We start from the raw sequence: 14,901 nt of genomic DNA, 5'->3' as shown, positions 1-14,901 counted from the left end.
ATAGGTACTGAAAACGAGAGATGACTACTAATATGTAATATAATAATGTCATAGCTAGGTACCTATGTTATAATAGCTGAATAAAAAATTCCTATAATCGTCTGCTGAACTCTCTTTTATTATTATTATTTATTAAATTAATTAGTATACCAACATTCAAGCGAATTAATAACACTCGGAAATATAAAAAAAAAAAATTGAAAAAATTAATGTCAACATATATATTAATATAATATTAAGTGTTAAATACGAAAATAATTATAATTAATAAAAAATAAAAATAAAAATAATATCAATAAAAAAATAAAAACAACAACAACAACAACGAAAAAAAATATCTAAGGGCTGCTAAAAAGAAAAGTGGAAATAAAAACAGCAAAATTGTAAGTTATGTTGATATGTTTGAAAATTAAAATAAAACAGAAAAAACAATTTCGGGAAGAAAACTTACCGGGCATTTTCGGAACTATCGGTTTAACAACAATGGCTGTCGATCGGTCGGTCACAGAGAGCGAAAGATTTTAAAAATATAAACAGAAAAACAAAAGAAAACAAAATATATAGAAGATTGAAAGAGTGCGTCCAAGAATAAGTAAAGTAAGTAAGTACAATAGCCTATACATCTAATTACTTAATTCTCAATTAAATAAAAATTGTAGTTAACATTTTAAGGTCAGAGAATAAAGATGAAGAAAGATAGAATAAGGTGAAAATGTTATTTATCATTGTTTTCAATTTTTTTCTTATAGTTTCCATAGGTTGAACATCACAATAAAATTATAATGTACATAAATAATAAATAGGTATACAATTATATGATTAAATAGATAGATTTTGAAATTGAAAAATTATCAACTTTTGATTAAAAAACAAATCTACAAAAAGGAGTATTAAAAATTCAGAACTCAGTTTATACAAATTTTTTACTCCCAAACAACATTAATTCGGCCTTATTCTTTTATCATAAAAAATATGTTTGCATTTCAATGATGTAGGTAATTTATTCAAAATAATTGAACTTAAGTTTAATAAAAAGTTTACCGAATCAATTTATTAAACTGCAGTTTTACATTATTAATTATTTTAAAAATTATGCCTTTACACAGGGAAAAAAATTATTAAATTTTGTTTTAGATTTTGAATATAAAATATTTTATTTGTTATGTGATAAATATGATCCATAATCTACATAATTTATAACTTTAACTAAATATAAATTTTTTGTTAAATTAAACGATAATCAAAAAAGGATTAAATACAGAGGTTGGGTGTGACTAATAAAATAAAATGTCATACGTTGAGTACATGTAAATTTTCAGATCTAAATATACTTGTACTCGTCTATCATGGTTTCGTTTAGTTTAATTGAAACTAACTGTTCAACTATTTGTTATTTTAATCGCTGCCAATTAAATATTGATGGTTTTGAAATGAGCCAATGTACGAAAGGTCAATAAATTCAAAATTATTGTACTGTTTATTTTTTTATAATGAAATTCATCACGTTTACGTTTTTTAATTATTTTTGTCATACAATTGGCTATGACTTTATTTTTTCTTTATTTTTACTATCGTAGGGCAAGTACAAAGAGCAAAAGAATAAAATAAAAAAATAAACATTCAAGTGAGTTAGAAGGTTTGTTGTATAAAAATCCATAAATGGTAGCAACTCAAAAGTCAACAAATAAAGGGAAGTAAAAAAAAAATAAAAATAAAAATATTGAGGTAGGAGTTTTGAATATCTACGTAGGGAGCAGTCAATTTTTCTAGCGACATTATTTAGTGTTTTGTCCTCTACTTAAACTAAACCAATATTAATAATGTAATATAGATATTTCTTACCATCAGCTGTAATCCCAGAGAAGCATAAATTAAGATAAATAAAAAAAAGCAAAGTATACAAATAAATGAATAAAAAGTTATTATTCAATACAATATTAAATTAATAATATAGGATGAGAATAAATTTAAAGCTAAAATTTGGCTATATATTAATATAGTATTTAATATAAAAATTTAAATAAAAATATAAACTGTCCTACTGTGAAAAATGCTTTCTCGATCAGTGTTGCTAATCATAGAAGCTCGAGCATCGATCGAGAAGGCAGTAAAATATTATTATATCTGTACTCGTAAAAAAAAGTAATTTGAAACATATGTTTGGTGCATACATAATAGAATTATGTGTAAAATGATAGTACATACCGTCTTCGAGTGTATCTTCACCTTCGGTCATTAATTCATCGTCCGAACAAATATTCAATAGGTTCACTAACATCTCGGTAACTAAAAAAAAAAACATTTAAATATGTTGATGTGATATCAAAATGATTAAAATACCTTTTTCGCCGACGAATGGCAAAGACCAAGTAAACACATCCATGAAATTTGGCAACCAGTAAGGGTGTGGTGAACAGTTGAATTGTCTGATGTTCATAACATTATTTTCATATTTTAAAACGGCAGCCTATAAAGTTTTTATAAAGTAATAATATAACAAATATATAAACATAATACAGCAACATATATATAATTGGCGCAAATAGATGGGGGCTTGGGGGGACTAAGTTCCCCCATATTTTTGCCAAGTCCCCCAGTTCAAAAGTCAGTAATTAGTAATTTTTAGAAAACATTATAGGAGGGGCTTTAGTCCTCCCAAAATAATTTGTCTATTTGCGCCTATGATATATATATATATATATATATATATATATATCAATAACACTAAAATTATGTTATTTCCTTACTTTGTTATTGTATACATCTAAGTAGTTGGGTGCGGAGAATATCGTGATTAAAGATGGAAAACCGGTCGTTTGACTTTTTCTATACATTCGGTATCTAAATCAAATAAGCACAAATTGTTAAAAAAAAAAACTAAAAAAGTTGACTTATAATAATCATTAACGATATGTTCGAAACACACCCTGCGTCTTGAGCTTCGTGTGCTCTTATGATGGATAGTAAATTGTTGCTCTGAAGAAAATCACAGCATGCTGCATAACTGAAATTTTAATTGATAAAAATATTTACAAATTAGATTAGTTGAATTAAATAAATTCTTATAACCATACTTTTTAATTTATATTCTCATGTTACATTACATGATACATCTAGGTTTTGTCCCCTTCAACCTCAACAGTTTTATTTATTTTTTGATAATCCCCACCTATTATTTAAGCTCTTTAACCGTAGCCTTATAGTACCTACCTTTTAATTCATCAAATTTGGTTTATTGCTGTATTTATTAAAGTTTTTAACCTAAATGCATGATTTATGTGCATCCATTAAAAAATATTAAAAGTAAAATTTTTATTTTTTTATTGGTATCTAGCTGTCATATTTTTTTTAATGTTTCATATTCATGGTGGACTTGCTTAGTTAAATAAAAAGATAATTTTCATTTGAGTGTTTCATTAATTATCAGTTAAACATATTTTCCTAATTATTTATTTTTACATGTATGAAATCAAAATAATTACATGGCTGTATAACTGATGAGTTTATGGACACATTTTTGGTTATTAAATAAAATTCGTGATTCATTTATTTATATGTTAATTGTTATAAAATACTATAAATTACGATAACTGGTGGATTATTAGTAATACATTTCAGTTTATAAAAATAAAATAGTTACTGAATTTAAAATATGTATCACTTATGTTTCTATGATTTTAAGAAATAACATGTAAGTTAATAAGTATTATTACATAATATACGAGGATATATGGGGTAGTTATTTTATCGAAGAATACCAATATTTTAAAAACTAATAATTGTTTTTTTTTATTCAACTGCAACCCATTAAAAACATAATTTTTCTAAAAGTTCTATTTTACTATTCTTTAATTTTTTTAAAAGTTTTTTTTATGATAACATTAATTTTAAATGGCATATTCAAAAGTCTTCAGAGTACTTATTTTAATACATAAAAACCAAATTTTGAATGAATATAGTTGATGAGGTAGTATTGTTATTAAATGCTTAGATGGGCAGTTGGGTAAGACAAGGCATATCACGAAAAATGTTATCTACTACTCCACTTATATAGCTAGGTATATTTTAACTCATAAACTATTATTTACTGTCAAAAAATTAAATTATTATGTATCGAAGTACTCTAAAAAATATTTTTCATTGACATATACTATCAAAAATGCAAGTGGTCATTAAAAAGTAAAAACATAATTATGATAAAAATACTATTATAAAATATAATTGTTTTAGAAAAATCATTTTTTTTTCATGACTTCATATTACATAAAAGAAATATTTTTGAATCTATTAAAATTTATGATAAGTGCTCTTTGAAATAGAATCACTTGCTTGTATACAAAAAAAGTGATGAACCATTAAAAAAAAAATGTTCTTAAGTATGTTTTATGAAATATTTAAATTGATTACTACAAAATATTGATTTATTATAGATGGATTCAAATATTTGACGAACGTACCTTATGGCATATGGTAATTTCAAATTACACTCAGAAATAAGATACAAGGACAGCGAGAATGTATCTTAATCTATGACCTTAGTACTAAGGTAAGTTGTTTCTTTGGTTGTATATAACTGTAAATGTTTTGAATTTCGTAACATAATGATGTTTTTTCATATTCTGGTATAAAGATTAAAGCTATTCGTATTGTATTGGTGATATAAAATCTTAATTTTATATTTATTTTCTCGTTTTATATGAAAGATTTATATTTATGTTATAAGAAAAGTATTATAAAATATTTGGCACATTTGGATAATTGCGTATATTTTTGCGTAAACGATAGAGTTTTTAGGATTGTGGTTTTTTCTTTGAGTAGGAAAACAGTTAAGCGCATTAAAAATGTTACATAAGTGTCTTTTATGTCTTTTATAAACTGTATTTTAATTGGAAAATGTTCACAGTATTTAACAAAGGTTAAAGGATTTAACAAAAAAATTGAAAAAAAAAATTAGATTAAGTGTCCATCAATGCATCGTAAATTCTAACAACTGTTGGAAAAAGTTTGAAAATATTTTTTTCGTTGTCAATGTGTACACGTATAATCTTATACGATTCAAAAAAATGCGATTGTATATGTATAGTTTAATATTTTGAAAGTTGCCAAAAATTCGAAACATTAGATGTTTGGACTTTTTGAGTATGGTAAATAATATTTTTAATCATTTATATTCTCATATACTTGCAGCTTTGTGCATTGTTACATTGATTTAATAACTTTAATTTAACACATAAAATCCGATGAAACTCTTGCACTTAAAAAATAAAAAATCTCGAAAATTGATACTCAATGATTTCATGTAAAAAATAATCAAAATATTTTTATTTTTATATAAAATTGTTTAATATTAAAACGCGAGTAATTTTGCAAGACTTGTTAACACAGAGTCTATAGTACTTTATAAAGAGTCTTGAGACTCTGGAGTATGCATAATATTGTATATGTACCTGTAAAAATACGAACAGCCTCTAACGCTATTGTGACTGAAATGTTCAGCGTTCTTTTCGCTGCCGAAATCTTCTAGAGGATCTGACCAAAGAAGATCACACATGGGACCAAAAGCTGGAGGCTCTTTGAATCGGTCCAACTGGTCAAATAAAGAAAACGCCGTATAATAATAATGATATATGAACAATAGAAAAACGTAAATAATTATACGTCAAAATACACTTAATTTCAGTGCCGACTTACCCTTCTGATATCGTCCAGATTATGTATTTCTGGCGAGAGTCCGCCGTGAACACAAAGGAATTGTTGATTCATGAGCGCAGCGAGCGGTAGACAATCAAAAGCCTCCATACAGGCGTCATAAACTCGCTCAGAATATTTTATTTTACCTGGAAAAGTTAATAAGATTAAAAATCTGGTATAGTATACGCAGAGCTGGAATAAAAACCACTAGTAAATATTTTATTTTGGCATCACAATCAGCTATATACAATATAATAATGATGATAAACCTATAGGTATAAGTACAGGTCTAGTTAATATTTGATCAACGTCGCCGTCGCGCGTCGGTAGCGGACTCTTATGGACTGAATTATTCAGTAAATTATTATATTTTTTAGCCTTTATGCATGAATGCATGATATATAATATATACGACATATTATGTAGAACCGTACAGGTTTAGCTGAAGAAAAGTCATATATTTATCGAATGTTTATCCGTTCGTCTGTTCGGATACCACCAATTCAATTTTTAAATTCTAATAAATCTTTGAATCGTATTAAACCTGAGGCGAAGTAAATTAAATATTTGTATTTACAATATACCAAGGAAAAGTAGTGGAAATCGCTGGGGAATTTCGTCGTCAATAATATATACGTGAGTAATACTACCGATATCACTATTTGTATATGTCCCTTAAGTCGTAGTTTTATATACACTGCATAGGTCATCTAATATATGAAAAAAAAAAAAATAATACATATTGAACTTAGAGAATTTCTTTATAATATTGTCGTTAAGAAAATACTTAAATACCTATAAAGTGATAGTGCAGAAAAAAAATGGCAAAAACAATTATTTTATGTGATGCAATAAATAGGCACCCAAAGATATTTTTATTTAACGTATTGTATCTTTCACATATATATTTATAAAACAATCAAAACTTTTAACACCTATTTACATAGCAATAAATTATAAAATAGATATAGGCTATTTTCGTTTATACGTTAAATATTAATTTTAATTCAGTGTAATAGGTCTGTTAATGTAAGAATTTTACTCATCCATCAAAAAAGTAGTATCTCACTGTTTGAAATTAACTATATATACCAAGGTATGATATTATATTTTGTTAACCATATAATTTTATTGTCCATACAATATTCATATTTGGATGAAAATCTTAATTGAGTAAATTAATTTGTAATTGTATCAAAAAAAAATTTTAAAAATTAAATATTTCTTTTGTTTTTAGATATCTAATCAAGAATTGTATTCATATGTATTATTTTTATTTTTATTTCTATTATTTTGGTACTCATAGAGGGTTATTTTAATTTACAGAATATTAAGAAATTAAATAATGCAATTTTACGTAAGTAGTATTTTAACTGACTGAATAACTATTATAAAGTAAATGTACAAGACGGATTTGTTCATTTCAAAATAATTGCATTATTATTAAGTGACAAAGTAGTTGAAAAAAATAAGTAATTATGATTTCATGAAATTAGAATAATAATATACCTACACGAATATTGGATATGTTGAAGATAACAATATTTAAACGTTAATTAGTTATTGCATATAGTCATACATATTGTCGCAGTTTCTATATATTATATGAAAATACCAATGGAGTCGTACAATATTATATTGCGTAGGTGATACATCGATTATTAAATTAATTCAGATAAAATCAGTTGCATTAATTTGATTTACTTACATTCTTGTTTAAACGTGAAGTATTCGGTTAGATGTCTACATTCGTGGTTTCCTCTTAATAGAAACAACGTAGTGGGATGGCACAACTTCAAAGCCCACAAGTAAAGCACACACTACAAACAAAATAATCATTTATAAACAATATATATAACTACTTAGAAAATAACAAACGCAGGTGCAGGTAAATTGCAGTGGAATTATAATATAGGTATGTAGATACCATTATTATAATTAATTTTACGAGAAGTTGGGGTAGGTTGATTACCTGCCCTCAGAAACAACAATACAAATCTTAATTCTTGGTATTGTACACAATTTCATAATATATAATACATAAACATAATGATTAATAATAGCATTGTTATTATTATTATTATTGTAGAGAGAAAGTTGTATTTGCAAGTTTATTTGTCTGTGTACTAGATTTGTCGAGGACAATATTATAAGATAAAGATTAGTTTTGAAATCTCACGAGTCAAAATACAATTTTCCTCCATATTTTTTTTGTATATGATTTTACATTTTCTAACTATTTTTCAGCAAACGTTGTGTATTTTTACTATTTTTATATTCCTGAGAGGTTTAAAATATATTACACACAATACACTGAAAATGATACATAACATAATATTATTTTTGTGTTTATTTCTATACAAATATTGATTTATTGAGAGTAGTACATTTGAGAAAATATTATTTTGATACAGTTAAGATTAATAAATAGCTTAACTTTTATTTGCTCAATAGTGAAATATTTGAAAGCATTTTCGGATCTTTTTACATAATATATCGGTATAGGAAAACATTTAAACTTCAACAACTTTGTCCTAAATTTAAAACTCTAAGGTCATACGTTTTTATTGTTTTTATGATAAAAATAAAAATATAATGATCATTAAAAATAAATTAAAATTAATATTTTCGGTGATATAGGTTAATTTTAAAATAATTAATATTAAAACCGATGTTTAATTAAATGTCTTACTCTCGTCTCTCACTTATTATACTATGCAGTAAACACTTAAACTTGTAATTTAATGAAACTTAATTGTATTATACTAACGCAAAAATACTGAATGTACCTAATATATGTGTACAAGTAAACAATATAATTGAATAATATACAATTACTATTATTATTATTATTATTCATATTGTAGTATTGTACATATACGAATTTTATAATAAGGTTGAACTCTGATAGTATTATTATAGATTGACATATTTATATCGGTTTTATGACGTTAAATGATATTAGGTAAAACAGTGATAATCTGTAGATTTAATAAGTATAATTATTTATTTATCTCTGTTTAATATGCTCCATTTTTATTTTTATGTGTTCTGTACAACGGTACAGTGTTTGAGGGAATTTAAATTTGGTTTCTTAATGCACTTCGTTGCCTCTTAACCAAAACATGTACAGGTGTGGTGTGAATATATAATAATTTTGCTGATATATTTTTAAACACTTATTATGCAAGAAAAAAATCCGCGTCACTGATGGACTGTATGAGAATAATTTAGGATGTACCTATTGTACCTTATTAATTAGTTTGATTAGAACATTAAATATCTGATTTTATGGAAATTTAGCTATTTTATATGGTAGTTCAAAAAACATACAAATGAATGATAACTGTTTGAAAAATTATAAAACTGCTCAACTTGCAAAATAAATTATCATGCAAGCGTTGGTTGCATCGGGATAGTCGAATTGCACTTATTACTTACAAATAAATGGTCGAATTGCACTTGGATTGAAAAAAGGTAATGGCCAAATTGCACTCGTGCTAAAAAAAGAGTTAAAATGGAAAAAAAAACTTGGAAATTTGTAACGAGTAGAACGTGTATAGTGAAAAACTGAAAACCCCTTAAAAAATTTCAGTAAATCATTTTCATCACCATGCCCAAATGTATTTGTTTTTATTGATATTTTAACACAATTAAAATCGATACTTATATTTTAATGCAGAACACTGACACAAGACCAAGCAACAACACGGTACCAGAAAAAAAAATAATATTGAAAAATATATTGACTTATTGTATACTAATAAGCGTATTACCTAGCTAGAATTTTTGAATACAGTTTGTCATTACTACAAAAAAAATGATCAAAAAAAAAAAAAAAATTAGGCTAATAACCTAAGATTGAATCTTTTTTAAAATAATTATAAAATAAAAAAATTATAATATCGACAACAATTAACACAAGTCCAAGTGCAGTTCGATTACTAACAATTTTTTACCCGAGTGCAATTCGACCATTACCTTTTTTAAATCCAAGTGCAATTCGAACATTCCCGGTTGCATATCATTGTTCTATAAAATATTTAAGATTGAGATGAATTCCTATTTTTTTTTTTCAAAACCTAACTCGTTCTTAACACACGCCACGGGTATAAAAATATGGAAATCCCGAATTCCCAAACAGTTTCTTTCTAAAGCCTTTAAAGTTTTAAGTCCTGACTAAATTATTGGTTTGATGTGTACGATGCACTTTCTTTGTTAACGATTATAATATATGAATTATACGCAAGAAACCTTAAATATTTTGTACCTTTATAAACATATAAAAAATCTATATGATTATTATTGTATACAAAATTTTAAAATGATAAATTATGATAAAAGCAGCATGCATTGAGTTGAAATGGAAAGAAAAGCAATTAAAGTAAGAATGTAATCTATTGCTATACCAATTAAATATAATATTATGTAACATTAATAAATTACCTCTATACTGAAATACCCTCTGTCCACGTAGTCACCCAGAAATAGGTACTTTGTTGTCGCAGGAGGACCGCCGACTTCAAATAACTTCATTAGATCGTAAAACTGGCCGTGAATATCGCCACAAACTAAAATTTAAAATCAAAAAATCAGAAAAAAAATTACAATAACATTAATGTCAAAGAACAGTACATAGTACATAAAAAGTAATTGTTACCAATTGATTTTTTTTTTTTTGTGGGGGGGGGGGGGGTTATTTCATACTATTATGCGTACCTACTTCTCCGTATAAAAATAAAATCATTAATAATTATTGTTTTCTGTTCACAATAATAGGTACTATATTATAGGTAGGTATATCCTCATTGTCGATTTGATTTTGTAATTAAGTAATTTGAACTTTTAAAGGATTTAATAGTAATTACAGCAGTATGAAAAAAGTACTAACACTATTTATATCAAACAGTTAATGATTAATTATGAAAATACAATGTTTATATTATCTAAAAAGACGCACAGATATTTTTTAACAGTTTCATAACATTCTGCAGTTATAACATTTTTATAATAGTCATCTATACCAGACATCTATCACTTTGTAGTTTGTACAATAAATTAGTCTTAAAATACTCAAAATATTATACAAGCAATATTGTATAAAAAAACCCCCGAGATAAAACTTTAACATTTTTTATTCAAACAACGATTTAAATTTGTAAGTGTATTAAAAAAAAAAATAAATAAATGATTTAACCTCGGAAGTATTTTTATTAGATTTAGTTGACATTAAAATGAAAATAATAAATGTACTTTGTAATTTAAACATCTTTAATTCATATTAATATTTAATGTACATAAATAATTGATTTGTTCTTAATTAAGTTAATACATTTTTTTTTAATAAAAAATAAAGCACGCACATTATATATTTGTTTTAATATTTGGTTTTCTATTCTACAAGGATACATATTATCTAAATTTTATCCAAAAAATTATAAACTTAATTTAGTTGATGTTTCAAAAACTTAATGATTTAAATAATTATAATCGATTTAATATGTTCAGTTACATAAAAACTTAACTAATTGCCTCTCGGAGTTAAAAAAAAATACAAACAAGACAGTCAATTTAAAATCCAACAATGAATTGATATTTATTTAAAGTATTTATTTCAAACATGTGATTAAATTAATGTTTGTTTTTTAATAATTTAATATTAAGTTTTTTGTTATTGAATGTTTTAAAACTTTTACTGGTAGCGATAAGGAAAAATATGATATTATTGTATTATTATACTATAAAATACATGGCGATTCACTAAGCACGCTCAAAATTTTATTTTATTTTACAATGCAATTATTAAAAATCTGATTTGAAATCTTTAAATATATATTTTGAAATTCTTGAAATTTTTTAACAACTTAAGTTTTTCAAAGATGAACCCTCCTTTTTTTACTGTTAATTATTAAGTGGATATTGTTTTTGAAAATTTTGATGTACCCAATTCAAAATTCAAACAATTAGTTTCTCAGCAATTAAAATGTTTATCCTAAAGATAATAGTTCTTAAAAGTGGTTTTAAAAAAGTATTAAATAGATGTAATATTGAATCTAGTATTTATAATATAATCGGACCATTTTTACAAATTGTTAATGTTGATAAACATAACACATAAACACTAATCACCAACATTTTTAAATCACCATAGAGCCCTCATATCTTCCAAACCTATTATTATAAACTAATTATCCTTAATACAGAAAGTTAAATAACTCAATAATTCTTGTTTGATCTTTGATTCTGATTTGGTAAATAATTTATATTTGAAAAGGGAGGACTTAATTGTAAACAGAAATTTGATAACACAGTTTATTTCTTAAGTACTAAAAAAAAATTAAAGAATTAAAAAAATTATCTTTAAGTATATTATATATATTTTTTTATTAATTAATTGTACAGCTTCAATTAGGTATTAGGTTATTACTTTAATAGTTTACAAGTTTCATAGAGTGTACTTAGAAATTTCAAAAATAAAAATAAAAATTTTTATCTAAATAATTTTATTATTAAAGGAAAAATGGGGGTGAGCATGCCTATGAGTCATTTTGTATTGTTGAGGCATATTATATAGTACAGAATATACAATATACATGTACGAGTATGTATAAAATAATTTTTCAAGATTTTTTAAAGTCAAACATTTCAACTTAATTATATATATATTTGTACTTTACTGATATATTATATTAGGCTTAAATTTTAAACTTCGAGCGATTGTAGAAAAAATCACCAAATTTACTGAAAACAACTCGCATATAATTAGATAAAAAAAAAAGGATTTAGGAAGTTTAGTGTGTGACGCGTATTAAAAGTTATTTGAGCCAATATCGTATCCAATAGTTAAACAGCTAAACCTAATAGTTAAACACTAAATGAAACGTGCTTAGAAAACAAAATCGTGCATATAGGATATTATTAAATGCATTGTCAAAAACAATAGCATTATTCTCGGGATTTGTAGCAGTCATTGTCACATGTGCGTGTGTATATATCAGTGGCGCGACTAACAAACGACCTACTTCAATATAATATACAAATGATAGACGAAATTTATATAACGCGATTTACTAACGTATAAAACACGAATAAGACGTATTCTGGTAGCAGGATAACCTTGCAGGAATAATATATGAAGGTATACTGGGTGGCTCTGCAGGGAATAATATATTTTAAAATTTCGAACGCGGTCGTTTATTTAATGTCAAGCCACTTCATGGGTTACAGTTAGGTTAGAAGAAATTATTTTCGATTTGGAGAGTTATTAAAGAAATTATAAATCGTGTCGAATACGAAAGTCATAGACTGTCTTTAAAATAGACTTGATATAGATTTTCTGGTAATTTCCGAGATAGCCATGAACAGGAAAAGAACATGCAGAAATAGTGCACGTCAGTTAAAAGCACAGATTGTTTTCAACTCACCTGTTTACTAGCTGAAAATGTGTTCCTTTCAGATTCATTTTTCTTAATACAATATAGGATATATAGACTATATGAACGTATTATATATATATATATATATATTTAGAACATTATACAATAAAAAAACTAAAAAATAATAGTTAATTTCATTAATTTCAATTGCATCATTTGCTGATCAATTTCTCTACTTTCTCCTCTCATTAGACTTGATTTTAAATTTTGAAATTATTTTTTCCTCTCTCGGTCTCTGTTGCTTTATCTCTGCAAGTTTCAAAATTAAAAATTTTTTTCTATTTTTTCTAATGGTGCCTTTCAAATTTCAATATTAATCTTATCATAATGATTCAGCTACAATAAATCATGTCAATATGTTTCATTTACCAATTTTAACTATAATTATACTAATAGTTATAGGTAGGTACATCCCTGGTTTGTGCAAGCTCGAAATCTGCGATGATATTTTTTTCCTACGGGATACGGGATGATATCATTTTAGAATACAGATTATTTATTATTATTCCGATCAACTTTTGTGTTTTTGATATAATAAAGGATTAGGTACTATCGTCTATCGCTGAAAATCTGCAATGTGACTAGACACTCGTATTTAATATTTATAGTTTAAACGACCAAAAAGTTACATTTGATTTACGACGTCTCACAATAATATATTATACAGTTCATTTGCACCCACCGGTAACAGGAGCTTCGATGTCTATCATGGTTTTTTCGGATCTGAGTAGTGATGCACCTTCGTTGACGATGCGCAACGCGGCTGCTTCGTCTATCCGACCCTCGAGTATGAAGTGCTGTTTCAATATGTCTGGTCGAGGTTTGTTTGTCCTCGAGTCCCATATTTCGGCAGTGGTCAACTTCCGGCCTGGCGGAAATGGTACGCCTATAAACAAAATAGGTAATGGTTATATTAATGGAATAATATTATTTACTTTACTATATAGTTTCGAGTAGTTCTTAATCAATAAGAGTTAGAATAGTTAGATATGCAATTATGATTTATAGACTTATAGTCATTACAATTCTATTAATATTAGTAATTTTATGATGATATCTGTTGGTACTTGCAATATGCTATTTTCAGTTTGTACGTACTTTTTAGTAAGTGAGCAATATACATAATATACAATAAGTATTTTTTAATTAGTTATATTTATGTGACAATATATTATTACCATCTTAGTGTCCTTAGTTAGCCATACACGTAAGTTTTTCTTAGTATATTATATTCGTTAAATTAAATAAATAGATAATATATATATATATATATGTACAAATTTAATTATACGATCGATTCAATTACAAACGATGATTAAACGATTTGGTTCCATCTATCGGAAGAACAACGCATATAGAATACATTCAAACATCGGCTATGAACGATTTGCTATTATAAATAGTATAGATAATATACGTATTATATTGTAATGACTGGATTTCGTTTTCTATTTCTACAAAAATAATTTGAACGTTCTAAAGTAAATTTTTTTCGATTTTTATAATTTATTTTATGTTTTGATTCATTTCGCCAAAACTATAATATTTAAACCTTTATAAAAAATATAGCCAATAGGTATATTTTAAAAAACGAAAAACGCCAAACAAACTGAAATAACGACTCTGACTCTAAAAATAAAAAAATTTAAATTGAATTAAGATATAATGTAAATCTGAATTCTAGACATCTTTCGTTCATTAAGGTAGCAATAGGCACTTAATGTTTTGAAATAAATAGAATGTATTAAAATAAAATTGTTAATGTTTGATAGCT

The 14,901-nt window shown here is 25.5% G+C and overlaps 1 protein-coding gene across 3 annotated transcripts in view; it reads right to left on the bottom strand.

The window, feature by feature from the left end:
- LOC107163721 (serine/threonine-protein phosphatase 2B catalytic subunit 3-like) overlaps positions 1-14,901 on the bottom strand; it is a 61,695-nt gene that overhangs the window by 6,477 nt on the left and 40,317 nt on the right. For 2 of the 3 annotated variants that reach the window (XM_089225620.1, XM_089225621.1), the window contains exons 3-11: positions 13,810-14,013; positions 10,138-10,262; positions 7,400-7,511; positions 5,692-5,837; positions 5,448-5,587; positions 2,927-3,004; positions 2,748-2,841; positions 2,341-2,467; positions 2,206-2,286 (exon numbers count right to left, since the gene is read on the bottom strand). In XM_089225620.1, coding sequence (XP_089081746.1) covers positions 2,206-2,286; positions 2,341-2,467; positions 2,748-2,841; positions 2,927-3,004; positions 5,448-5,587; positions 5,692-5,837; positions 7,400-7,511; positions 10,138-10,262; positions 13,810-14,013 — 1,107 coding nt within the window. Of the gene's footprint in view, positions 1-451; positions 488-2,205; positions 2,287-2,340; positions 2,468-2,747; positions 2,842-2,926; positions 3,005-5,447; positions 5,588-5,691; positions 5,838-7,399; positions 7,512-10,137; positions 10,263-13,809; positions 14,014-14,901 lie in introns of all 3 variants that reach the window. The other variant, XM_089225619.1, reaches the window with a different exon arrangement.

Source organism: Diuraphis noxia, unplaced genomic scaffold (assembly GCF_037042655.1).
Source record: "Diuraphis noxia isolate RWA-SAM2 unplaced genomic scaffold, SU_Dnox_SAM2 contig0004, whole genome shotgun sequence".
NCBI classification, from domain to species: Eukaryota; Metazoa; Arthropoda; class Insecta; order Hemiptera; family Aphididae; genus Diuraphis; species Diuraphis noxia.
This window is presented reverse-complemented; position numbering and strand designations above follow the sequence as displayed.